The following is a 25,485-nucleotide window of genomic DNA, read 5'->3' as shown; positions in this document are numbered from 1 at the left end:
AAGATTAAGCATGGCTATACTCTTAACCTTTATTACTATAGAAAGCTTATACAATATATGGCCGTTCAAAGGGGTAGCAAGCTAAACCTTTTGGCAGAAGCGATGGACAAATCCACGAACACAGTTTTCTTGTACTGCGTGAAATAAGATACTGTATTTTATATCTTAGTAACTAGTTAGGTGCAAATATTTACTTTAGGATAGAGTCAAGAAACTAGTACAATTACTTGGTTAACTATTTACTTTAAATCCAACTTTGTTTTTTTGTAAATATATATTGTATTCTGTAAATCAAGCACTCCCCTAGCTAAACAGTATTAAACTATTCCAAGCCCGGCAACAACTACAGTCGTGTGCGAGATCTTTATTCTATAATAAACTTATAAAGCCAGTTTTCTAGCTTTACTTCCAGAATTAAATTATACGCTGCAATAATATAAAATCAACCTGATTATTTACTACATAGAAAAATGGCCAGCCTTTGTTGGAATAGCTCCTTATATGGATCCCATAATTTAGTTCTTGAAAATCTGTGTGTTACCAAAGCATATATCATGAAGAATATGTACGCCAGACTCAAACTGTCGGAAAGGAATTCCAGGCCAGAGCATCGTAATCGGACTATTTTATTGACATTCTCCCTCGCTGAGGGTCCGAATCGCACCCACGGCAAAGCATACCCAAGCAGCAGCATCGACGGTAAACATCCGGGCCAGGTTTAGGCGTAGCCATCCTTCCAAGTCCCTTGTCGATTTCCCTTTCGAGTGATCTTCCGAGATGGCGCGCACTTTGGGCGCGACGATGGGGGCAAACGCAGCATGGCCGGCAGAAAAGGCAGCGCCAGCAGCGTACCACTGCAGAGACTGACGTGCACGGAGTGAGGCTCTATCAGTGGCGATATTCAAACTCGCAGTTGCGAGGGTTACGCCGAGCAGAACGAGCACCCAGGTGAGGCCGCCGCGGAAAAAGGTTCGAAAGTAGGTGGGAAGGTACTGGTCACTAAAAGACCGATTCGTGGGGTTGACAAAGACGCGGAGGAAGAGATGTTGGTCCCAGGCGAACCAGAGGCTGCACGTGGAGCTGATCAGGGGAGATAGACGGAGAGCGACGAGAGGATCAAAAATGATTCGTGAGGCCATTTGGATGGATTTGAGGATTTACACGTCGTTTGCTAGAGCAGCGGAAATATAATGGTGCGGTGACCGCGTTATATCCGCATTTTGAACGTCCTTCAGAAGCGCTCTCGGACTTGGCTACGTAGAAGACGTATTATTCCGAATCCTGACAAATAAGTCTCCGATCTCCAAGATTCGGAGAAATCTACTGGAATCAGTTCAAGACAAAATGAATCGGAGGTTGACTAGAAGCTAATGTGCCGAATGAAGCTAGACACTTGCGTATTCTCCTTGTCGGGCAGTTCCAGTACCCTCATTTACAATCTCGTTTACAATTATCTCCTCCAAGGACCCAGGCTTGACCATACTCCACCAACGACCAACGATTTGGCCTTCGGCTGAGATGAGAAATTTCTCAAAGTTCCATTTGATGCGCGTCAGACCAAATATACCTGGCTGTTTTTCCTTCATCCACGTCCATAATGGAGCGGCGTTTGGGCCATTCACATCAACTTTCGCAAGTACGGGAAACGTGACGCCGTAGTTCACTCGGCAGAATGTCTGAATCTCTTCGTTGGAGCCAGGGTCCTGGTTTCCGAATTGATTGCAGGGGAATGCGAGAATCTGGAATCTCTTAGGGTATTGTGCCTCGATTCTCTGATAGAGCTGTTCGAGCTCGTCTAGCTGTGGAGTGAAGCTGCATCGTGATGCGGTGTTGACTATCAAGACTACCTTTCCCCTTAGCGAAGCAAGGGGGAAGGGCTTTTCGTTTCCTGCAAATTGAAGATGCGTTAGTATAAGCGGTATCGAACATTCATCTTGAGGGGAACCCACTGTCATTCGGGTTGAAATCGTAAAACGTCTGAGGAGACATGATGGATATTGCCAGAATAGTGCTTCTCAACTTTTGGTAGATACACGGCTTCACTGAAATAGTATGCAGAATAAACTCGTGTAAGGCAAAGGTCTCCTCACAGACGTGCCTTTTCTCTCTTGCAGTTAGACTATACCGGCTTCGGGGACATCGTAACTCGGAGCCCTACCGGGGACATTTGGCAAGTTCGACGCCGAAGCGGATAGGCTCTCATCCCCAGTAAGCCAATTCTACCTATCCCTGTTATTTCTATCTGATCTAATCAGTACATAACTTGCTATGTTAGATGTCAAATCTGGCCGTACAAAAATATTGTTTAGCAAGACGCGCCCCGCCTCAACAACACAGAAGTCGTCCTTCGGCACTGCTGAAACATCGCACCATGACCTGCAAGCAGCGAGCGGAAATATCCAACATTCATACCCGACAGAATGCAATTGCATGCCTCCCTGATGGCCATTTGGGCTATGTCCAGGATGCTCCTATCCCTTCTGTTGCACCAGACATGGTGCTCGTGAAAACGGCCGCCGTAGCCCTGAATCCGACGGACCACAAGATGGCCGCTAATTTCCCTACCCCAGGAGCCATCTCCGGCTGCGACTTTGCAGGTACTGTCGTCGCAATAGGATCTGCTGTCACCAAGCCCCTGGCACTTGGTGATCGAGTGTGTGGTGGTGTGCACGGTGCAAATCCCCTCGAACCAACGATCGGAGCGTTTGCCGAGTATGTCGGTGCCACGGCGCATATCCTGGCGAAGATCCCCGACAGCCTCTCCTTTCAGGATGCAGCCGCGATTGGAGGCGCAGGGCCGTCTACGATGGCTCTTGCACTGAGAGATTCTCTCGGACTGTCCGGGAAAGGATCAAGCGATTCGGAAGAGTTTGTGCTTGTGTATGGAGGCAGCACTGCCACCGGAACGATGGCACTTCAATTACTCAGGCTGTACGTGGAACCTTGATATTTTTCTCGCTCGGTTCGGTCCTCTTCTTTGTGATGAAAAGCTCCGAAGTGACGACTCATTTTGATTACAGAGCGGGCTATCGGGCCATAGCAACCTGTTCTCCCCGAAACGCGGACCTCGTCCGTTCATATGGCGCCGAAGCCGTTTTCGACTACCGCTCAGATACCTGTGCCACTGACATACGGGAGTACACCAAGAACACCCTGCGCTATGTGCTTGACTGCATCACAGAGCCGGCAACATTGGAACTTTGTCTCAAATGTATAGGCCGCGCTGGGGGTAAATATTGCGGGCTAGAGGCATTCTCCGACGATCTACGCACACGCAAAGCAGTCTCAATGGAGTGGGTTCTGGCTCTGAGTATCTTTGGAAAGCCGATTGCGCTCGACAAGGGGTATGGACGAGATGCCGCGCCGGAGCACCGAGAGTTAGGCAGGAAGATGTTTGAGGAAGTAGAGCAATTGCTGCAGAATGGACAACTCAGGGCTCATCCAGTACGCATGATGCCAGGAGGCTTGGAGGCTATTCCTGATGGACTGGCTCTTTTGAAGAAGAAGCAAGTGTCAGGGCACAAATTGGTGTACCTTGTGGAGTAGCGAATGAGATTCGGTTGATATCCGCATTACTTCCAGTGTTAGAGGCTCCGAAAACCCCTATTTTGCTTCTTTCTTTCTATGTTTGTGCATTTCGCTATAAGTTTACTTTCTATACACAAAGTGCCTAGGTAGGCAGCATTGGTACATATTTATATCCAGGTGCTATGGGAGGGGGATTATGAATTAATTCACTGACCCCCTATAACCGTTTGAATTACTACATCGGTAGACCAACAAATGTAACAAATCAGGATACGAAACCTTTAAGTGACATATATAGACTAAGTATTTTCAGGACCTTATACTATTCAAGCACTGAACAAAGACGCAATATAGACTAATAGTACTTGTCTGCTGGCTTGTCAGGCAGTGCAATCACAGATCTCTCGGCGAACGAAGGCTGTAGTGATTTCCCATTCGAGTCGATGTTCACAATCTTTCCGTCCTTCATGTACACCTCAATCCACGTCACTGAGATGGTAGTCGCATCCAGACGGATGAACTTCTCGGTATCTACATGGAGGGCTTTGAAGTCCTCGTCGGCCGAGACGGCCAGCAAGGCCGACACATCGGTGAAGTAAAACTCAATCGTCACGTCGTGGTCGTCAATTTTCCAGGGTAGCTGCAAGCCTTTGGCGAGCTCGCGAGTGTGGCTGGTTCCGAGAGCCTGTGGTGGATGGGTGTCGGGGTTAGGGTGCGCCGGCGTCAAAACCCACCAAAGGGGAAAGGTATACGGACCAATTGGTAATGCAGAATGCCATGTCTTTCATGGATTTGGGCGGCTTTCACAGCATGGTCTCTGGAGATGAAATTATGGAACTCTTCCTCAGACACATGGTCGAGCTTGTAATAGGAGCCCGCGAGACGCAAGACTTTCTGGATATCGCGCATTTTAGGAGCCTGGGCAGCAAATTGGAGTAGAAACTTGTTGGTAAGGGAGGGAAGTGACCTAGTTGCGACTGAGAGGATATATCCATCTACGTATATATATATGTGTGTAGACAGATGTACTTGCGTGGACGACGTCGCCCGATAGACCAATATACACGGAGGTGAAAAAAAAGGCTCCGAACAATACACACTGTCGTAAGTCTCGGGTTCCAAAACTTGGCGAGATACAAATGATGACGACTTATACCGGACACGTATCGGCTAGGACAGTTAAAGTCCCCGATATAGCATTGATAAAAGAGAGAGCATGAAGATAGCCGCAGAAACATTTCTGGGCACACTGGCAATATACTGAAAGAATCCTCTCTACAAGGGAAAAGCGAAATAACGCCATGTTTCAATTTTTCCCATCAACCTTTTTCAACTTCGAATTTACCCGTGTTCTGGGCACTATTGCTTTCGGAGGAGCGGAGCTCGCCGAATGCCTGGACGCGGCCACCAGCATAGTCAGCGATGACCCCGAGACATGGCACCAGGCCTGGTTGACCCAGGCTGAAAAGGCCGAGGCTCTAGCCATCGATGCACTGGCACATGGTGACAAAATCGCTGCACGGGAGGCGTTTCTGCGAGCTTCGAACTACTTCCGAGCAAGCCAATACATGTTCAATGACCGACCAGATACGCCCGATCCGCGGGTGAAGCAGTTCTTCGCTCGGAGTGTGGCTACGTTCCGTCAAGCACTTCCCTTTTTCGAGCATCAGGCTCACTTGCTTCGGATCCCGTATCGCGGCGACATTCACTTGCCAGGGTACTTATTTATTCCGGACGTCCCTCCCAGCAGTGATCGCGCAAATGCCCCGTTCCCCGTCATCATTTGTTGTAACGGCGCCGACTCAACGTCAGAAGAGCTGTATACGCTGTTCGGCGCCAGTGGCTGTAAGCGAAACTACGCCGTTGTTCTGTTTGATGGACCCGGACAGGGCCACAGTCTTCGAGAGGAGAAGCTCCCCATGCGCCCAGACTGGGAGAATGTGACGACTCCGGTCCTAGATTACATCTGCAAGATCGCAGGGCAGAATCCCCAGTGGCTCCTTGATACGTCGCGCATTGCTCTGGCCGGTGTCTCCATGGGGGCCTACTACGCCCTCCGCGGGGCTGTGGACCCGCGCGTCAAGGCGTGTGTCTCCATCGACCCATTCTATGATATGTTTGATCTGGCTACGTCGCGCATGCCGCCCTGGTTTATCCGGGCGTGGTTGGCTGGCTGGATTACGGACGGGATGTTTAATGCCACCTGGGCGACCCTTTCGAGATTCAACTACCAGCTGAAGTGGGAATTGACACATGTGATGTGGATTTTTGGCCAGCCGTCTGCCGCGGCGGCTATGCGGGAGATGCGTAGGTATACACTTGATGTCGGAGAAGGTAGGGTGCCGTACCTGTGTCAGACCAAGTGTCCGGTGCTTGTGAGTGGAGCAGCTCACACTATCTACACGACCCCTGAAATCAGTACCATGCGTGTGAATCAAGCTCTTGATCATCTGCCCGACTCCAAACGGCAGGTTTGGGTTGCACGAGAACCTGGAGATGGGGGACTGCAGGGGAAGGTGGGTGCTTGGCGTCTTCTACAGCAAAGAATGTTTCAATTTCTGGGAGAGCAGTTGGATGTGCAGCAATGCCGTGGGGTGGAAGGGGGGAACGCAGCTTGTCGAAACAGGCCATAGATGTGATAGATGTTACTGGAGGTTATAAGTGAATTGCACGAGCATTAGATATCTGAACCCAGTTTTTATTTCTACCAAGAAATTTGAGGCCACACTGTTTACAGAAATCTCGCACGACAGGGGACAATCGGTAGAATGTCTGCAAAGCTCCACGGGCTGCGTCGAGCCAGGAAAGAGCTCAAAGCCCCCGACTTGCTAGTGCCCGAACACAATATATTAGATACATTGATCGTTCATACAGAAGAAGCAAGTATCACGCGGCAGGATGCTTTTCCGCAGGGCGATCTTGCTCGACTCCCGTCAGTCCATATTCAGTATCCAGCTGGGACCGTAGCTTGATGCTCTTCTCCCAAAAGCAGAGCAAGAATGACAGCCCCGAGAATCCAATCGAGACCTGCCATACCACCCGTAGACTGCGCGAATATACTTCGATTGTCTCTTGCCGCACTTTCGGGCTCAGCGCGTTGATCATGGTGCTCGACGCATACGAGTAGGCATTTCCCCCGCTCAGCATGCTCCGAACGGCAGGGTCACTGATAGAAGAGGCGTATCGATCGAACTGATTATTGAAGATGGCAGCGGGGACCGACAGACCCCAGATAATGCCGAAGCTGCGAACAAACGCCCAGAGTGCCGTAGAGGTTGCCGTGTCTTTCTCCTCGAGCCCGGCTTGCACGGCAGGAAGGAGTACGGGCATGATGATGCCAGCGCCAAAGGCCGCAACCATCTGCGTCAGTGTCCAGGCAGCGGTGGATGAGTCCGGCGCCAGGATTGTAAAACAGCCAATTCCGATAGTAAGCAATGCAAATCCTACAATGTGCAGGATCTTGTAGTTTCCTGTCTTTGACAGAACGGCGCCTGAGACACCGGCGACTGGAATCATGGAGACGACGGTGGGCAGTAACTGGACGCCTGATCGCTCGGGCGAGGATTGTAAGACCGCCTGGAAATACACAGGAAGCATATACAGAATCCAAAAGCTGAGGAGTCCGTGCATGAATGTCTGGAAAAATGCAATGCTAGACGTGCGATTGCCAAAGAGGTGCAAGGGGGTCGTCGGGTCCTTAACGAGCGGCGAGGCTTGGAACAGCACAAATGCCGGGATGCCCAGCAGGCCGACAATCAACGGGGCCAGCACATGGCCAGAGGACCACGGGTAGCGAGTACCTCCCCAGCTGAGGGCAATCAGAATTGCTACAATAGCTGCGACCAAAAGCAAGTTGCCCAGATAGTCCAGCCGCTTCAACTTTGTCGGAATCGAGGTCTCGCGGTCATAATTCACCTGGAGGAAGAGAATCAAGAGGAGAAGACCAACCCCCCCAATGGGGAGATTGAGGTAGAACACCCAACGCCAGGTGGTATTGCTCACAATCGCTCCGCCGATGAAGGGGCCAAGTGAAGTGCCGATAGCGAACACGACGAACAACAGGGCAAGGTACGCTCCTCGCTGATTCAGAGGCACCAGATCGCAAATAATCAGGTCAATCAACATATTGATGCCTCCGCCGCCAATTCCCTGAACGGCACGGCCAGCAATCAGCATTGCTTCGCTTGATGCGCCGCCACAGAGACCGCTGCCCAGGATGAAGAGGACGACAGAGAAGATCATGGGATACCGGCGACCGAAGACGTTCGCAACTTGTCCGTAGATAGGCTGGAAGCATGCTCTACACAAATGAGCGTCAATATCCCTTCAATCTCGGAGGGCTTAATTTAAGGTACAAAATCGAACTTACGTGGTCAAAAAGTAGGCATTGGACACCCATGGATAGTTGTCGCCAATGTGCAGATCAGCCACGATGGTTGGCAGCGCCGTCGACGTCACGGTTCCCTCCAAAGCAGCAAGTAAGGAGGTCACGCAGAGAGCTATGAAGACAAGCCAAAAGCGAACGTCATGATTGAATGCTGTCTTCGAAACGCTTTTAGGACTCTCGAGGCCGGCCTCGAGCGGGTTTGACGGTGATGTTGCGTTCACGGTATCCATGGTGAGAAGTGCGATGATAGGGCAAAGGTATCGAAGAGTAAAGATTGATTGTCGCTTCGAGCCAAAAAAAAGGGAAGAAAAAAAAAGAAGTCAGGGATAGTCGCCTCTGGGATCGAATCGATCAATTCGGGGACTTTTGATACGCGACTCTCCGAAGCCGAATCCGAAACCCTAGCTCGGAAACACCCCAAAGTCTCCGATGTAGCAGAACGCGGCCCGAAATACCGGCGGCCAATCCACGTAGCACCCATAGGGTGTAGAATGTATGGATCGGAGGCAATGCTAGAGATGTTGTCGCCTGTGCTAAGTTGGACAATCCGGGAAGAGGGTTAGCCACACGGGGATGGACAAGCAAATCTCATGCGAAGAGGTAGTGAGACGGAGACAAAGAGAGAAGAGACGACTATGGGAGCAAAGAGAGCTCCGCGATCCGAGATGTGTTCCCGATATCTCGAGCTCGTATCCTTCGCAATATGCCTCAGCTATGGTGCTTTATTACTTGGGGCAAATACCCCAAAGTACACGGGAAAGCCAAGAAGGTCAATCCAAGGCCCATTTCCCAAATTGAAAGAAATCTACAACAGCTATGCCTGCGGAACCTATCGCTATTATTGGGAGTGGATGTCGGTTCCCCGGGGGGGTGGGTTCGCCAGCGAAACTCTGGGAGCTGGTGTCCAACCCTCGGGATGTACTGCAGAAAATCCCACGAGAACGATATCATGCGGACGGCTTCTACCATCCTGATGGGCTGCATCACGGCTGCAGCAATGTGCAACATGCGTATACCTTGACCGAAGACGTGCGCCTTTTCGACGCCAGCTTCTTTCAAATCAGTGCCAACGAAGCGGCGGCGATTGATCCACAGCAGCGACTGCTACTAGAGGTCGTTTATGAAGCCTTGGAGTCGGCTGGACTGCCAATCGAAGACTTACGAGGGTCGGACACTGCCGTGATCGTTGGTCAGATGTGCGCCGATTACAATGATATCCTCACCCGCGACTTGGAGACCATGCCGACCTATTTTGCCACCGGCACCTCTCGGGCCATCATGGCCAACCGTGTCTCATATGCTTTTGATTGGCACGGACCCTCGTGGACGATTGATACGGCTTGTTCGTCAAGCCTGGTTGCAGTGCATCAGGCAGTCCAGCTGCTTCGGGCAGGCGAGTCGAGGGTAGCCGTTGCGGCGGGCTCAAACTTGCTTCTCGGACCGGAGCCCTATATCGCTGAAAGCAAGCTGAAGATGCTCTCGCCAGACGGTCGTTCCCGGATGTGGGACGCAAACGCGAATGGATACGCCCGTGGCGATGGTGTAGCGGCCGTCGTCCTTAAGACTTTATCGGCAGCACTGGAGGACGGAGACAGTATTGAGTGCATCATAAGGGCTACAGGTGTCAACCAAGATGGGCGGACAAAGGGCATCACCATGCCGAGTAGTGTAGCGCAGGCAGAACTGATTCGAAAGACATACGAAGCTGCGGCATTGAGTCCGTTGCACGATCGTCCGCAATATTTTGAGGCTCACGGCACGGGCACCAAGGCGGGAGATCCCCAAGAGGCCGGGGCTATCTTCCGTGCTTTCTTTGGAGATGGAATCAAGGAAGACAACGCGCTCGAAAGGCTCTGCGTCGGCTCCATCAAGACTATCATCGGGCACACAGAAGGCACTGCTGGACTCGCGGGACTGCTCAAGGCCTCTCTGGCGCTCCAACATGCTCAGATTCCACCAAACATGCATTTTCATCTACTGAATCCTGACATTGAGCCTTACTGGTCGCGATTGCAGATTCCAACCACACTGCAGCCATGGCCCAAACAGGAATCCTTGGTCCGTCGGGCAAGTGTCAACAGCTTTGGTTTCGGTGGGACGAACGCTCACTCAATACTAGAAAGCTATCCAGCTGGTCAAGCCGGTCAAGTTCAGCGCGCATCGGGTATGCTGCCATTTGTTTTCTCGGCGCAGTCAGAATCCGCCCTGGCTACAACAATGGAAAGACTTGCCTTACACCTGCGTCAAAATCCGGACATCTCTCTCCGCGATCTCGCGTGGACGCTTTATGCCCGTCGCAGTCTTTGGCCAATCCGAGCGAGCTGTTTCGGTGCCTCTGCATCGGAGCTAGAGGCTGAGCTTCTGCTCTGTGCCGCGAAGATCCGTGATGGGAAACAGTCTCCGGCTGTGAATCCGCCTCCAATTCTGCGATCTAACCCTCGGGTGCTCGGAGTTTTCACCGGTCAGGGTGCGCAGTGGCCCGCCATGGGTAGAGAGCTCATCCGTGCCTCACCCTGGCTTGAGCGGCGTGTGGACAGCTTAGAGCGTGCCTTGTGGCTGCTTCCTGAACCCGATAGACCTACGTGGTCACTCAAAAAGGAAATGCTGTCTTCCACAGCTAACGTAGAGGAAGCATTGCTCTCTCAACCATTGTGTACTGCGGTACAGATACTCCTTGTTGACTGCTTGCGTCTTGCAGGCATAGAGTTTGCGTCAGTCGTGGGCCATTCCTCGGGCGAAATCGCAGCCGCCTATGCAGTAGAATGCCTGACTGCCGAAGCCGCCATCTGCATCGCGTACTATCGTGGACTGCACACGAAACGAGCCGGGGGGGCCAAGGGCGAGCCCGGAAGAATGCTGGCTGTCGGCACATCGATAGACGATGCTCAAGAGCTTTGTGCACTGCCCACATTCGCAGGCCGTTTGGTGACCGCCGCAACCAACTCTGCATCGAGCCTCACTTTGGCGGGTGACAGGGACGCCATCAACCAAGCGCATCTCGTGTTTCAAGACGAAAAGAAATTTTCCCGACCTCTCAAAGTCGACAAAGCATACCATTCACACCATATGCTTCCGTGTGCCGGTCCGTACGGGGATTCCCTAGACCAACTGCAAGTATGCGCTTCAAAACCTCGCTCGCGGTGGTACTCGAGCGTCTATGATGGTGACCTAGTCCATACCGCTGACGGACTTTGCGGTCCATACTGGGTCGAGAACATGTGCCGTCCCGTCTGCTTCTCACAAGCACTCACGAAGGCGCTTAAGCAGGCCGAGGACGCTTACGATCTGGTTATCGAAGTTGGCCCTCACCCGGCCCTGAAGGGCCCAGCAAGCTCCACCGTCCAGGAGAGTCTGGGACGAGATCTTCCGTACACAGGGCTACTACAGCGCGGCTCAAACGATGCCAGGGCTTTTGCGGACGCCCTGGGCTTTATCTGGGCCCGATGCGGCCGAGATGCAATCAATTTCTCAGCGTTGCAGGATACGTTGCTCGATGCGACTGAGCAACCAGGGCTGGTGAAAGACCTACCCTCGTACCCGTGGGACCATAGCCGGGCCTTCTGGCATGAGTCGCGCGCAACCCAGGCTGACCTCTTCCGAGAATTCCCTCCACACCCTCTCCTGGGGGTCTGCAAGGAAATCGTGAGTGACCGCGTCCAGTGGCGAAATATTTTGACGACTCGTGAGATTTCGTGGCTGAATGGCCACACTCTTCAAGGACAAACTGTCTTCCCGGCATCTGGATATATATCCATGGCAATTGAAGCGGGAAGAGTGGTTCTGGAACCCGAGGAGTCCATCGCACTCATTGAGGTGCAGGACCTTGTGATCGACAGGCCGATCACATTCGAGGAAGACTCTATCGTAGGGGTTGAGGTTCTCGTCACCCTGGAGGGCATTTCGCGCGAGATACAGGAGGACGGAGCAAAATTGATGACTGCGACTTTCACCTGCCATACGCCAGCCAGCCAAGGATCTAAATCACTCGTTATTGCTGCCAGAGGAAACGTGTGCGTCACGTTGGAGGCTGCCCGGGAGACAACATTACCCCCTGCCCGGGAGGTGTTCGAAGACCTCATCGAAGTGGATCGCGAGAGGTTTTACGATGGCTTGAACGAGCTTGGGTATCAATACACGGGACCCTTCAAGGCACTTGACCGACTGGCACGATACCTCAATCTTAGCACAGGCGTTGTCTATCAGCCGCAGCAAAATGAAAGCTCTCGAGAATCTTTGCTCGTTCATCCAGCTATGCTAGATGCCTCATTTCAATCAGTCTTCCTGGCATACAGCTGGCCGGGAGATGGAAGACTGTGGTCCCTACATGTGCCTACCAAAATCCGTCGCGTGCAGGTGAACCCCGTCTTGTGTGCAGCGTCGGATGCAAAGCTGTTCTTCCATACCGAAGCCGAGGAAAGCTCCAAGAGCTCTATACAAGGACACATTATTTTATCTCGTGCAGTAGGAGAGCCTGCCGCCATCCGAGTCGACCAGATTACCGTCATTCCTGTCGCTCCAGCTACCGTAGCCGACGATCGGGCTCTCTTCGCGAGTGAAGTATGGGAGGATATGACTCTCGATGACCCAGAGGCATTTGCTCAGTCTTATACCGTTGAGGAGGATCGTCTCGGGCGAGCTATCATTCGACTAGCTGAAGAGCGGTTAAGCCAACTCCTGTCGTCCGGGGGTGATCAACGAGAACGTCTTTCCAGGATTGCAAATCATCTGCATGGGAGGACTGCCAATGATGGTGTTGACAGGTCAAACGCTTGCACGAGCGGTATCGACGGCTCCCAGGCAGTTTCCTGCACGCCGTCCTCCGGAATGAGCTCGCCCAACAGTGTTGATCTGGCTGTCCTAGACGCAGTCCTAGAGCTTGTACATACAGGGAATTCTGGTGATGGAGCCACTGCTGTAGGAAAGCTCCATGATGCTGATCTCATGGATCGCTATTTCGAGCATGGCCTCGGTGTCTCAGACTCCAATTATCGACTGGCGATGATCGTCCGGCGCTTATCGCATCGCTACCCATCAATGAATATTCTTGAACTGAGTCAGTGTATCCTAGACATTTTCCTGGCTGCAGCAGTAATGCTAATGAAAAATAGATGCTAATAACACTACCCTCACCGAGACTGTATTACACAATATCCACCCAGGATTCTCCTCTTACGCCGTGGCCCCGCCACAGAACAGAATCGAACGGATGAAGCGATCGGTGGCGGGCAAAATGCGAGTGACAGTTTCAGCTCTAGACCGTTCAAGAGACGTCGAAGAGCAGGAATTCCCAGCAAGCTATTCAGATTTGGTGATCGGCAGCCTGGTGCTTGATGACCATAGCATCGAAGATACCTTGCGAACTGCAAGAAGGCTCCTTCGCCCTGGAGGCTCACTCTTCCTGCAGACAGTTGGAGAGGCTTCACGTTTTGACCTCTATTATGACATCGCGCAGAGCCTGCCTCTTAGTATTCCTCAATGGCATCATCTCCTCCAGCAATGCGGATTCTCAGGTATTGATGCATTCTACCAGTCTTCGGCGGCAAACCCCCTGAGCATCGTTCTCACCCAAGCAACTGATGAGAGCGTTGCTCTACTCCGGCAGCCTTTGCTTAGTACATCGAATGACCTGCAGATTCCTGAGCTCGTCGTCGTCGGTGGTGCAAGTCTCTTCACGGTCAAACTGATCGACGACTTGATGGTCTTCTTGTCGCCGAGAACTGCTCGCGTAACGCTGCGCGAGTCTATAGCTGACGTCCACAAACGGCCACTTCCGCCTATGAGCACTGTTATCTGCCTCAGTGATCTGGATAACCCGGTATTCAGTGACCTGCATCCGGAGACATGGACGGGGCTGAAATCACTTTTCGATTGCTCGCAAAATCTTCTCTGGCTGCTCGGAGGGGCGCGTGGTCAGCAGCCATACCATAACGCTACTGTTGGTTTTGGAAGAACGCTTAGACTGGAGATGCCACATGTGAATCTACAGTTCCTCGATCTTAATGATGGCTACAAGGTAGCCGATGCACGGTCTATAGCCGAGCACTTGCTTCGACTCTGTTTGCTGGGGCAGGAAAAGCAAGCAAAATCGATTGGTCCTGCAACACCTCTGCTGTGGTCAAACGAGCCCGAGCTGTTATTGACCAACGGCCGAGTGAAAATTCCACGAGTCATTCCTCACGCTACCCAAAACGGCCGATACAACTCATCGAAGCGCTCAGTCAACATATCAGTCAACCCGGCCAAAGTGCCTGTGAGTCTTTCGCGGGCTGTCTCTAAGGCGTTCAACATCCATCTCGATCAGACTCAAAATCCACGGGCAGACCACAGCATGCTTATCAACGTGACCTACTCTGCCGTTCAGCAACTTGCATTTCCTGATGATGAGCACTTGTACCTTGTCATTGGGCGCTGCAGTGATACTGGCCAACGGGTCATGGCATTTGCTTCCAGGCTGGCTAGTCGAATTGCTGTTCCTCGGCAGAATTGTCTTGTCCTGAACAATGATCGTGATACAGCAGTATACGAAGACGCCAAACAAATTCAATACGTCCTGAATCATGTCTACATGCTTTCTATTGTGTCTCAGGTGCAGCCGGGGGCGAACGTGCTCTACTTCAGCGCCGACAACATCACCCGCAGGATGTTTTTGAAGCTCGCCAGCACACGCAAGATTTCCGTTGTATGGGTTACCACAGGCGACAACAGCACTGACGGGGATAGCATCTACATTCACCCTCGAAGCAGCCTTCGTGATGTCAAAGCATTGATTCCCGGAAGGCCATCTGTGATTGTGGACCTCTCAAATTCTCGGAACAACTCACTCCAGTCACGCCAGCTTTCGGAAGCCTACGGCAGCAGGGTGTTTGATCTGAAGTATCTACAAGAACTCCCGTTGCTGTCGCTATTCGATGGGGACTCTACTTGGGCTCTGGATATGGCGAACAGGGATTTTCACCAGGACGCGCCACTGATGGCTTCTTGGCATGCAGAAATAGTGAAACTGGACGATTTGCGAGAGGCCACTACCTCCCCCTTTACCATTGTGGATTGGAATATTCCCTCGATTTCTGCCGAGATTGATCCTGCAGAGACACAACCACTATTGCGCCCGGATTGCACGTATCTTCTTGTGGGACTAACTGGTGGCCTGGGACAGTCGCTCTGCGAATGGATGGTCCGCCATGGAGCGCGGCATCTAGTTCTCACAAGTCGAAACCCCAAGATAGACGCCCGATGGATAAAGGCGCTCAATAGGGAGGGGGCTGTGATCAGATTGGTAGCGAAGTAAGGCCAACTCATTCCCCCTCTTATACGTCCCCGAATGCATTCGGAAAGATGCTGCCACAGACTCCGCTAGGTTTACTGACGAAAGCTCTTTAGTGATATCACCGACAGCCAGTCGGTCCGCGCGCTATACGACGATATTACTACAACGTGTCCGCGCATCGCAGGTGTGGTCAACGGAGCGATGGTCTTGCAGGATTCGTCCATCTACGACATGGACGTTGAGATGATGCTGAAGGTCCTGCGTCCGAAAATAGATGGAAGTCGCTTTCTCGACGCACTGTTCCAAGAGAACACTCTGGATTTCTTCGTCATGCTCTCCTCCTTGACCGGTGCCTGTGGAAACAGCGGTCAATCAAACTACACGGCTGCCAATATGTTTATGGCCGGGCTGGCCGCACAGAGGAAACAGAAGGGGTTGGCCGGATCGGTCATCGACATCGGAGCGATGATGGGAGTCGGGATCCTGGTTCGAGATCGAAGCTATGCCTTACAAGTCCAATTGCGTGAATACGGCTATCTCTGGATGTCCGAACGGGATTTTCACCATAGCTTCGCCGAAGCTATCCTAGCAGGACGTCCGGACCAGAACGAAAACCCGCAGGTCATGGCTGGGATCCGGCTCTGCCGAAGAGATCAGCTGAAGTCGGTGCAATGGGCCGAGAATCCTCGTTTTGGCCACTGCATTCAGCCATCCGAGTCGGATTCGTCGGCGGGTAAACACACCAGTGGAATACCTCTAGCCACCCAGGTGGTCGAAGCGGCAGATGAGGCTGAAGTACGGCGCCTTCTGGAGGATGCGTTTTTGCACAAACTGGCATCCGCCTTGTCCTTACCGGAGCTGGACGCGGGGATGAAGCAAAAAATGCTCGCACAGGGAGTGGACGAACTGGGGGTGGACTCCTTGGTGGCAGTGGACATTCGTTCATGGTGGCTGAGGGAGCTTCGCGTTGACATGCCAGTGCTCAAAATCCTGGGGGGCACGGCCATTACCGACCTCATCGAGTACGGCCAAAGGCAGATCGCACCTGTCTGTTCGCCTCGGGAGGAAACCTCTTCTCCCGCGGAGATTCAATCCCCCCCAACATCTTCGGATAACGAGTCTTCTGAGGCCGACAATGGTGCATCCACCCCAGCGGAGGGCTCGGATATCTCCAGTGCCACGAGCGACGGGGAAGCGGAGATCAAATTGCCGCCTCTAGTGCATCAAGAGCTTATGTCCTACGGACAGCGTCGATTCTGGTTCCTTGGGAAATACCTCGCGGATAAAACAAGCTTCAACATCACATGTCTGATCCGTCTTACGGGCCGTCTTCAAGTCAGCAACTTGGCGCACGCTGTCAATACCGTTGGGCGGAAACACAGTGCCCTAAGAACCTGCTTTTTCGAGGACGAGCATGGCCAGGGCTGGCAGGGGATTCTTGAGCACACGCGCCTGAAGCTTGAGACAAAATCAATCCAGGGATACGAATTTGCCCGCGAAGAATTTCAGCGGTTGCGCCAGCACGTCTATGACTTGGCGTCAGGAGAGTGTATGCGAGTCATTCTTCTGTCTCAATCGGCCGAGTCTCATTACCTTCTCATGGGCTATCATCATATTAACATGGACGGCATCAGTCTCCAGGTCGTGCTGAGGGATCTGGAAACTGCCTATCTTCGACGGCCATGGCAATCGGATCCGCTGGAATACCATCAATTCGCAAGGTGGCAGCGCAACATGGTGGAAAGTGGCGCTCTCCAGGCCGACCTCACATACTGGCGAGGGGAACTATCTAACATGCCAGACGTCCTTCCCATTCTGTCCATCTCAACGACGACTGTTCGACAGCCAATTCAGGACTATTCCCACAATCGGGTCGACTTCAAGATCCCCCGCCAGCTCGGAGCCCGCATCAAAGACGTCGCGCGCAAGCATCGTGCCACTTCATTCCACTTCTATCTCGCAACCTTCAAAGCACTGCTGTACCGATTTTCGAGGGTAGACGATCTGGTGATAGGAATGGCAGACGGGAACCGAAATCATTTGGACGGTGCGATGGATGGCGTTGGCATCTACCTGAACCTCCTCCCTGTGAGATTGCGTCGAGGCGGGCAACAAACGTTTGCCGAACACTTGATAGACGCTCGAGCAAAGTCTCACGCTGCACTCTCTCACTCAAATCTTCCGATTGACGTTCTGCTCGACGAGCTCCAGGTAGCTCGCTCTGCTTCTCACACTCCAATATTCCAGGTCTTTGTGAACTACCGACAAGGAGCTCAGGAGAGTTTGCCCTTTGGCGACTGCCAGCTTGAGGGCGACCAGTACGAGATTGGACGCACAGGCTACGATGTCAGCCTGGATGTCATCGAGAATGCGCAGTCTGAGGCTACCGTGATGCTTGTCACTCAGGAATACCTGTATTCAGAGCAGCAAACGGAAATTCTGGCCGCCAGTTTCCAGCAGTTATTAGATTCGTTCAGCCAAGATGCTGAGTTGGAGGTGGATGCAGCGCCACTATACCCCAGAGAGAAAGTCGGGGAAGCATTGCAGTTATCTCGAGGGCCCAAATATGTGCCACAATGGAAAGGCACCATTGTTGATCAGATCGACGAGATGGTAGCTCGCTATCCACATCAACCAGCCCTGTCAGAGGATCAATCTTCATTGACCTACGAGCAGATGTCGGCACGCATGCACACAGTGGCAGCTGCATTATTGAACCAGAAAATCGGACCAGGGGCGAAAGTCGCCGTCTTTCAACAGCCCGGTGTGGATTGTACTTGCTCCATGTTGGCTATCTTGCGGCTGGGAGCGATATATGTTCCATTTGACCCACGACTGTCTCTGCCTCGACTGCAGCGAATTGCTCAGGACTGCCAGCCCGAAGCGATAGTCTTCCATTCGGCGACGTCTGCTAGCATTCTTGAGCTGACGGCCGGTCTGACGGATAGTCTCCTTGTCGACATTACCGACCTCCCACCGATAAGTGGCTCAGCTACGACCAATCTTTCGACACCGGAATCACCGATGGTCATATTGTACACCAGTGGCTCCACCGGCCTGCCAAAAGGCGTCGTTCTCCGACACTCGTCTATGGCAGTCAAGATGGAAACCATCGCCGTGTCCTACAATCTCGACCGACAGGTGCGCGTCATGCAGCAAAGCGCATTGACCTTTGACATGTCGATTGCACAGGTGTTCATGGGCATTTGCAATGGAGGCGAAGTGGTTGTTCTACCTCGAGCGAAGCGAGGTGATCCCGCCGAAATTGTTGACATGATCGTCCAGCATGATATCACGCACACGATGGCGACCCCTTCAGAGTACATTTCCTGGTTGCAGTATAGCAACTCTTCCAACCGCCATGCATCCGCACTTGCTCGGGGGTCATGGAAAACTCTTTTCTCGGGTGGGGAGGTCATTCCTGAGTCTCTGAAGCAGGAACTTCGCACGCTCAATCATGACGGATTGCAGTTGCACAATGTGTACGGTCCCACGGAAGTCAGCATCTTCTCGCATTCGACAGAAGTGGACTATCGCTCCCAGTCCAGAGAACGCGTTCCCGTTGGTCCAGTCAATCCGAACTACTCTGCATTTGTCGTGGACCAGGAACTGAGGCCGGTGCCCATTGGGGTGCCAGGCGAGATTGTCATTGCTGGCAGTGGCGTAGCCTTAGGCTATCTAAACAACGAGGATCTGACGCGGGAGAAGTTCATCCAGCTTTCTCTTTCCTATGGCAACGACACCCAGGCAGATCCGGTGCGCGCATATCGCACGGGGGACCGCGGCCGTTTGCGGCCCGACGGTGCCCTCTGTTTTGAAGGCCGTATCGGCGGTGACACCCAGATCAAGCTTCGTGGTTTGCGCATGGATCTTGCAGACATTGAATCTGCCCTCATGGAGGTCTCAGAAGGAATCCTCCTAAGCGCAGTCGTAACAGTCAAAGGCCCAGCAGACGCCCAATACCTGCTTGCACATGTCGTACCGAATCGCGAATGGCAAGCAATGCTCAGCCTGGAGCAGCAACAAGCTTTTCTTCAAGATCTGAAAGGGAGACTTCCTCTACCACAGTATATGTGGCCGGCCGCAATCATTCGTTTGGAGTCGTTGCCTACCAGCTCGCACGGGAAAGTCGACCGAGGTGCTGTTCAAGCCCTCCCAATACCGCAGAACATCTCCGGCTATGTGGATAATGCGGGTGCATCTCTCTCCGAGGCGGAGGAGCAAGTCAAGAGACTCTGGGAGCGAGTTTTGGCGCCAGAAGTGGTCCGGCTATACCAAATCGGACCCGTCTCCGATTTCTTCCACGTTGGTGGTAATTCCATGCTGCTTGTCAAGCTTCAGCAAGCCATTCGTGAGCAATTCGGACGTCTCATCCCTCTAGTACACCTCTTCGAGAGCACTACACTTGCCCAAATGACCGCTCGGATTACGGACAATGGCGTGGGCCGGGCTGCAGACACAATCAACTGGACCAGGGAAATTAAGGTCGATCCAGCCGTTGTGACGGCGAGTAAATCTTCAGGAAAGTTGGCCCGCATTGCTTGTTCATCTGAAGATCAAACTGTTGTTCTGACCGGCGCTACTGGGTTTCTCGGTCAGGTCCTGCTACAGCAGCTCCTCGAGAACGACAAGGTGAGCATGGTTCACTGTATCGGCGTCCGCTCGCCCGCGCGCCTCCAGTCATTCCATTCCCCCAAGCTCGCAATTCACAAAGGGGACCTGGCCTCTCCACGCTGTGGCCTCTCGCAAGAAGCATCCGACAAAATCTTCAGCACTGCCAACGTCGTGATTCACAATGGTGCAGACGTTCACTTTCTCAAGTCGTACCAGGTCCTTCGAACCGTGAATGTGGAATCAACGAAATGGCTCGCGGCGCAAGCACTGTCCAGCAATGTCCCGTTCCATTACGTCTCGACCGCCAGTGTGATTCAGTATGCGCGTCCAAGTGACCCATTTCCACCCAGCTCGGTGAACGCCTTTCTCCCACCCACAAATGGCAGGGACGGATACGTGGCGAGTAAATGGGCCAGCGAGCAATACCTAGAGCAACTGAGCATTGAATTCGGACTCGATGTGCACATTCATCGTCCGACTGCAATCACGGGTCCCAATACACCGGCGCAGGATATTTTCCCCAATGTAATGCGGTTCTCTCGAGAGATCAAGGCTGTTCCAGTATTTGACTTTGTGTCTGGACACTTTGACTTCATTGATGTGCATAGTGTGGCCACGAGGATTCTTCAAACAGTGACCGGGGCAACTCGTTCGAGTGAGACCAAGGGTCCTCATTTTTATCATCACTCTGGGGAGTTGGTCGTTCCAACATGGGGATTGAGGGACCATCTACAGCGAGAATTGAACGACGAAGTTGTCGAATTAGGGGTTCGCGAGTGGGTGGACAATGCAACCCAGGCTGGAATTGACTCCATGGTGGGCGAATACATGAAGAGCCTGGAAGGCTTGAAAGAGCCAATACTTCTTCCTCAGATTCTCCCTTCCTGAGCGTGATGCTTTCCTATGATGTACTATTGCCCTTAATTACTCTCAGATGAGTGTCCAGTTTGAATAATACAATTTGCTCTTGTTAATCCTGTTCCACTTAGCTCAAAAAGCGCATATTGACAACAGCAGTGTGAGGGTGTAACAATAATTTCTAGCACTTCTATGCAACTTCATAACCTCGGTAGTTGTCGATTCACAAGTCACCATACATCAAGGTGGTAGCAATATGCCTCTTGTCGCAGTTGTACTCTTGCTCATATTTACAGGGAAATTTCAAATGAAGGTATTCAGAACGACAGAAAAAGGGAAAGCAGTAGCAATCAAATTTATGCATCAGGCCGGAACTGCTATATTCATCTTTTGCCAGACTAGGCTAGTTCTTAGCAACTAGTTTCGAGCCCATAAAAGGGAAACGGCAAGATAGAATGGAGAAGAAATGCTATTAACCGTAGGATGTGGCATGGAAAGCTTTCCAGTGGATAATTACAAGCAAGTCTCATTAAGACACTTCCGGATTTTCTTCACCAACATTCGCAGAGGCGCAAGTCGTGCTGCTCGACCACCATCAAGTCGATTGCCTTCGACTGCAGAACCGCGGCCACTAAGCGCCTCCTGTCGCACGAGCGCCTCAAATGTCGATAAATAACTCCCCGGAGCAGACAGAACATGTCCGGCGCCTGTCAACAAAATCTCAACGCCTTTGTCGATACGTTCTAGTAAGTCGCAGCTAAGTTGCAATACTGTTGTAATTTGTAGGACGCCGTCTAGCTTCAGCGTTGATCCGTCCAAGTGCATATTGGAGAAAGGCGCTGAGCCCGAGAAATTGTCTAGGACGGCGAGAGGACCTGTAAGATCACCCGCCGGGGTGTACCTGGCGAGGAGAGACCGGACAGATGCGTACAAGTCAGTGAGGACGCTACGGTGCAGGCGAATGAGAAGAACATGGCAGGTCATTATTGTGAGACAGATCGGGAACTGTGTTTGGCAGGCGGGTGGAAGTGCTGAATTCTGCTCTCTACGGCGCGTAGACTTCCCACAGCCACGGCCACTTCCGGGCTTCCCAGGCTTGCGACGACGCCATCCAGTGCTTCTGCCCGGTGCAGACGACCCAGTCTGATCTTCAGGAGTGGGAAGTGCGAACCAATGCGGTCTCTGGGGCGACACAGAATGCGTTCGCTGGGGACGGTACTGGGAATCATCTGCTGTAGTATTAGGAAAACTTTCATCATCGTCGTCGTCCTCCTCCTCGTCGTCGTCATCACCTGCGGATGCATTGCTTGGGTTGATAGCCTCTAGCTGCTGGATGCTGCAGACGGACTCCCGATACGATGTGACAAAGGATTGGATGATTTCAAGAAAGATTTGTGAGCAACGCATCATCTGGTGAATGGGATGGTCACTTTGAGCGTCTGCAGCCTCCGAAAGACCAAATCGGAGGGGGTGCACATCTGGAGTCTGTGGCCTACGGCTTGCATTCTGCTGGGCCATGACCTGGCTTTCGACCCAGTGGACTTTTTCCATGAGTGTGCACTGGAGTCTCCATAGGCGCTGCAAATTCTGCTCCTCGATGCTCGAGGAGTCTACTGTCATCTCCGGAATGCTCAATCCGCCTTGTTGAGGGTTCAGTATCAAATTGGAGAAATCGTGTGAATCGAAAGCTTCCATGTCCATCTCGAAGTCATCGTAGTCTATCTCAGGAAGTCCCAGAGCCGTCGGGTTGTGAAGAGGGTCGATCAAGGGGATATTAAGATCCGGCGATTCGGCATTAGCACTGCCGTTCTGCCGCGAGGAATAGAGACGTTGGTGGTTATCGTGGTGGCCATCATTGTTCCCTCTCATTGCCCGCCGGTTCTGCTTGGTTTTCGGATGGAGAGATCGTGGACGACCCATGGGTAAGGATGGGCTTGTGATACATGGCATTTGGCCCCGAGCACAACGATCGCAAGCATGCTGATCCCCCATGCTGCGCTCACATCGTAATTTCTGGCCCCTGCATCGGTCACAGGCATGCCGGCGGAGGTGCTTGGTTGTAGCTGTCTCAGGATTTCCTTGAGTGTGTGGGTAGCTCATGATCTCCGGTTAGTGATGTTCTTGCGGAGAAAAGAAAAAAGGAAAAAAAAAGGCGGGGGGCTGGAACATGAATAAAATAGCGCACATGCATGTTCAGGGATCCCGCTGCTACCTAATCAGATACCTCACGAAGTAACGCAGCACCTTCGTATCCTGCGTAAGCACTTGACGTAGCGGCCTTTGGGCTAAGCCAAACTCCATTAGTTAAGGGGGCCGTTCCACAAAGGCCAGAAGTCGCAGAACACGACAACCCCGCCTGCTTGCATGGCGGAATAGGATTGATAATACTTCTAACCTTTGCGCTTCATAGTGCATTCTTTGGCCTATGACGGTGGCAAGGAGGCTCGGGAGATATGTTCTGCCCTTATCTCGAGAATTATATCTGTTCTCTCCTAATATATTGTTCCAAAATCAGATAAACAAAGGGTGTGGTTTCATGGTAGTCGTGTCGGAAACTGATTACTTATATGTCGACAATTATGGTAATATTGATTATTCCCCTTTCTCGGTCAAGTGGTTGATGATACAACATCATCAGATCGCGTATATTTCCTATAAGAGTTAGTTTACCGTTTGTTTATCTCGCCTTTGTAAACGCGAGATGTTTTGGTAGTTTAGTTGAATCAGAGACCTAATTCAATGAAGGATCGATACTTGCGAATACGCATAATTTTATGGTCGGCGTTATAATTGTCATCTCTGATGATGACGACAGCGATGCGGAAGGAGACGCACTCCAGTCTGTAGATCGGAACTACATTGCGGAGATCGCTCTGGCAACCCGTACGTCAAGGAACTACAGACAAAGCCAGTGAATCCCGCCAACCCTAATGTCCGGGACTCCCAGATAGATATATCAGAGGAAGAGGCAGAACCGGGATTCTGTTACGCTCGGGACGTCCCCAAAACGAAGAGAGTTGATCGTCGCGACTTCAGTAGAGATAAGGCCTGGGACCGTGCCATCAACCGATACAGGAATATGGTACATCAAGCCGGCACCAATTCTAGCAAGCATCATGATGGTGCAGCTGACAACTCGAGATCTCTTTACTCTGTACAGCAGCCCTTGGATCCTGCTCCCTACCGAGCCCTTGGCTTTCGTAATGGACAAAAAGGAGACATATCTCATGAGGAATTCAACCACTCTTTGATGAACAAATACGAGATACTGTAGCAGGGCCAAGCATCATGTCAGCTATTCGGCAGCTTCCAAACACGTAAGAGGATATGATTGGTAAAATGATCGGTTCTAGAGCTAATTGAGCTCTTTTTGATTTCCGCAGTGTTACGAGAGAGAGAATGAATCTGAGCTAAAGGGATTTTACTTTTCTGTCAGGTACCCGGGTGTTTACCAGCAGAACTCTTTGCCAAATGATACAGGTAATTATTATATTTATTGGTGTAATTCTAAATGGGCTAGAATAATCTCTGAATTCGTTGTGATCTGTGTCGACATTACCCCTCTTTTTCTGGATATAAAGGAATATATGTTGGCGGATATATGTTGATCCGATCCGACCCCGGAAACGCTAACAACGCAAGATCGAAGTGTAAACAGAAACAATAACGAAGTCGGTCATTAATTGCTCCTCTAACCTAGTCATTAGTTCGCGTGAGTTAGTGCGCCAAAATTGCAGCCCCTATATCAAGATACTGCCCACCAAAGCTCTTCCCCCGAACTCTTTACACTGGAGGCGCGGCTTATACAGCTACGTCACTTTATTACTTCATATGATGTCCTGTCGGTCAGCTAAATACGCGTATGAGCTAGTACGATAATAATCATAATATGGATCTGCATTGAAGAATGAGGTCTCTAAGGCCTCTAACTATCTGAATCTATCTGGGAGAGCTGGATAAAAAAGGTGAAAAACGAAGAAATAAAGTCGGAGCGGATGCTGAATAATGCGTAATATCATAGAAACCGGTGCCCCCACCGCCCGGCGGTGGGGGCGCTGGAAGGCACGGATATTGGCCCACTTTGGTCGACATGTCCCAATATGGACTAGCTTTATTCTGACAGTAATTAGGATAAAGTTTAATACTCTGTTCCTGCTCTAGTAGGTGAGCAGTGCTGCCCTGAGGTCGTATGACAGGGGTGAGTGGTGAGAAATTAGGGGTGAGCGTTGCGCGACTGGGTAATCAGTTAAGGCCCCGTACATCGTTTGCGCCGAAACTCATTCAAGGATTCCCACGTAAGTTCAAATCTAGAACATCCGCCGGTAAGCACTCAACTCTTCGAAAGCCGTTTGCTAGGATACTGTCAGAGAGATTGCGTGTCCAGTCATTCAGAAGGATGGTTTCGGCATCGGATTCAACCTGAACAAGGTTCTGATAATCCTAGGAACTACTAGCAAGCCCTTTAAATGGGCGCTGACGGTCCGGAGAAGGTGAATAAACAGCGGCGCTCGTATCCAATCATTGTACTGGACCTTAAGTAAGGAATGATACCCAGAAAATCCGTTCCTTGAGTCAAAATTTGTACGTGAAATTGGCTCCAGATGCTATAGTAGGCTGATTCCACCAATATCATGCACATCACAGAAAAATCGAATTATCACTCTTCACAAATATTTCTAGGTCATCCCCTTCGTATGCAACGATCAGATGTCCTGGTTGCTAACCGCTGGCGGTAAATCTAGTTTCTGGTTGGGCGGGAGTTAGTGGGATGGGTATCCCTGCTTTAATTAATACCTCTCGCCTTTTCTATGAACAGAAGGCCAGAAGCTAA

The 25,485-nt window shown here is 51.6% G+C and overlaps 9 protein-coding genes across 9 annotated transcripts; 4 read left to right on the top strand and 5 right to left on the bottom strand.

Moving 5' to 3' along the window:
• Positions 1 to 626: 626 nt before the first annotated feature.
• On the bottom strand, positions 627 to 1,139 carry ATNIH1004_008171 (uncharacterized protein; the record flags this gene model as incomplete). The annotated part of the gene is made up of 1 exon (XM_033572784.1): positions 627 to 1,139. The coding sequence occupies one exon, from the start codon at positions 1,137 to 1,139 to the stop codon at positions 627 to 629; it is 513 nt and encodes a 170-aa protein (XP_033423336.1).
• Positions 1,140 to 1,385: 246 nt separating this feature from the next.
• ATNIH1004_008170 (glutathione peroxidase) lies at positions 1,386 to 1,989 on the bottom strand (the record flags this gene model as incomplete). Its single annotated transcript, XM_033572783.1, has 2 exons — positions 1,386 to 1,888; positions 1,950 to 1,989. 2 exons carry the CDS (start codon positions 1,987 to 1,989, stop codon positions 1,386 to 1,388), a joined length of 543 nt encoding a protein of 180 aa, XP_033423335.1.
• Positions 1,990 to 2,371: 382 nt separating this feature from the next.
• ATNIH1004_008169 (zinc-binding alcohol dehydrogenase family protein) lies at positions 2,372 to 3,546 on the top strand (the record flags this gene model as incomplete). The annotated part of the gene is made up of 2 exons (XM_033572782.1): positions 2,372 to 2,931; positions 3,021 to 3,546. The coding sequence occupies 2 exons, from the start codon at positions 2,372 to 2,374 to the stop codon at positions 3,544 to 3,546; spliced, it is 1,086 nt and encodes a 361-aa protein (XP_033423334.1).
• A 337-nt stretch (positions 3,547 to 3,883) lies between these two features.
• Positions 3,884 to 4,437, bottom strand: ATNIH1004_008168 (EthD domain-containing protein; the record flags this gene model as incomplete). Its single annotated transcript, XM_033572781.1, has 2 exons — positions 3,884 to 4,213; positions 4,285 to 4,437. The coding sequence occupies 2 exons, from the start codon at positions 4,435 to 4,437 to the stop codon at positions 3,884 to 3,886; spliced, it is 483 nt and encodes a 160-aa protein (XP_033423333.1).
• A 392-nt stretch (positions 4,438 to 4,829) lies between these two features.
• Positions 4,830 to 6,161, top strand: ATNIH1004_008167 (alpha/beta hydrolase family protein; the record flags this gene model as incomplete). The annotated part of the gene is made up of 1 exon (XM_033572780.1): positions 4,830 to 6,161. One exon carries the CDS (start codon positions 4,830 to 4,832, stop codon positions 6,159 to 6,161), a length of 1,332 nt encoding a protein of 443 aa, XP_033423332.1.
• A 253-nt stretch (positions 6,162 to 6,414) lies between these two features.
• On the bottom strand, positions 6,415 to 8,145 carry ATNIH1004_008166 (MDR family MFS transporter; the record flags this gene model as incomplete). The annotated part of the gene is made up of 2 exons (XM_033572779.1): positions 6,415 to 7,828; positions 7,898 to 8,145. The coding sequence occupies 2 exons, from the start codon at positions 8,143 to 8,145 to the stop codon at positions 6,415 to 6,417; spliced, it is 1,662 nt and encodes a 553-aa protein (XP_033423331.1).
• A 586-nt stretch (positions 8,146 to 8,731) lies between these two features.
• Positions 8,732 to 20,684, top strand: ATNIH1004_008165 (putative Nonribosomal peptide synthetase; the record flags this gene model as incomplete). Its single annotated transcript, XM_033572778.1, has 3 exons — positions 8,732 to 12,968; positions 13,024 to 15,199; positions 15,296 to 20,684. The coding sequence occupies 3 exons, from the start codon at positions 8,732 to 8,734 to the stop codon at positions 20,682 to 20,684; spliced, it is 11,802 nt and encodes a 3,933-aa protein (XP_033423330.1).
• A 483-nt stretch (positions 20,685 to 21,167) lies between these two features.
• Positions 21,168 to 22,574, bottom strand: ATNIH1004_008164 (uncharacterized protein; the record flags this gene model as incomplete). Its single annotated transcript, XM_033572777.1, has 1 exon — positions 21,168 to 22,574. The coding sequence occupies one exon, from the start codon at positions 22,572 to 22,574 to the stop codon at positions 21,168 to 21,170; it is 1,407 nt and encodes a 468-aa protein (XP_033423329.1).
• Positions 22,575 to 23,428: 854 nt separating this feature from the next.
• ATNIH1004_008163 (uncharacterized protein) lies at positions 23,429 to 23,928 on the top strand (the record flags this gene model as incomplete). Its single annotated transcript, XM_033572776.1, has 2 exons — positions 23,429 to 23,537; positions 23,567 to 23,928. 2 exons carry the CDS (start codon positions 23,429 to 23,431, stop codon positions 23,926 to 23,928), a joined length of 471 nt encoding a protein of 156 aa, XP_033423328.1.
• Positions 23,929 to 25,485: the final 1,557 nt, after the last annotated feature.

The sequence above is a fragment of the Aspergillus tanneri genome (genome assembly GCF_003426965.1).
Source record: "Aspergillus tanneri strain NIH1004 chromosome Unknown AapTan_6_pilon_pilon_pilon, whole genome shotgun sequence".
NCBI classification, from domain to species: Eukaryota; Fungi; Ascomycota; class Eurotiomycetes; order Eurotiales; family Aspergillaceae; genus Aspergillus; species Aspergillus tanneri.
The sequence above is the reverse complement of the archived record's forward strand: the minus strand, read 5'-3'. Positions and strand labels throughout refer to the sequence as shown.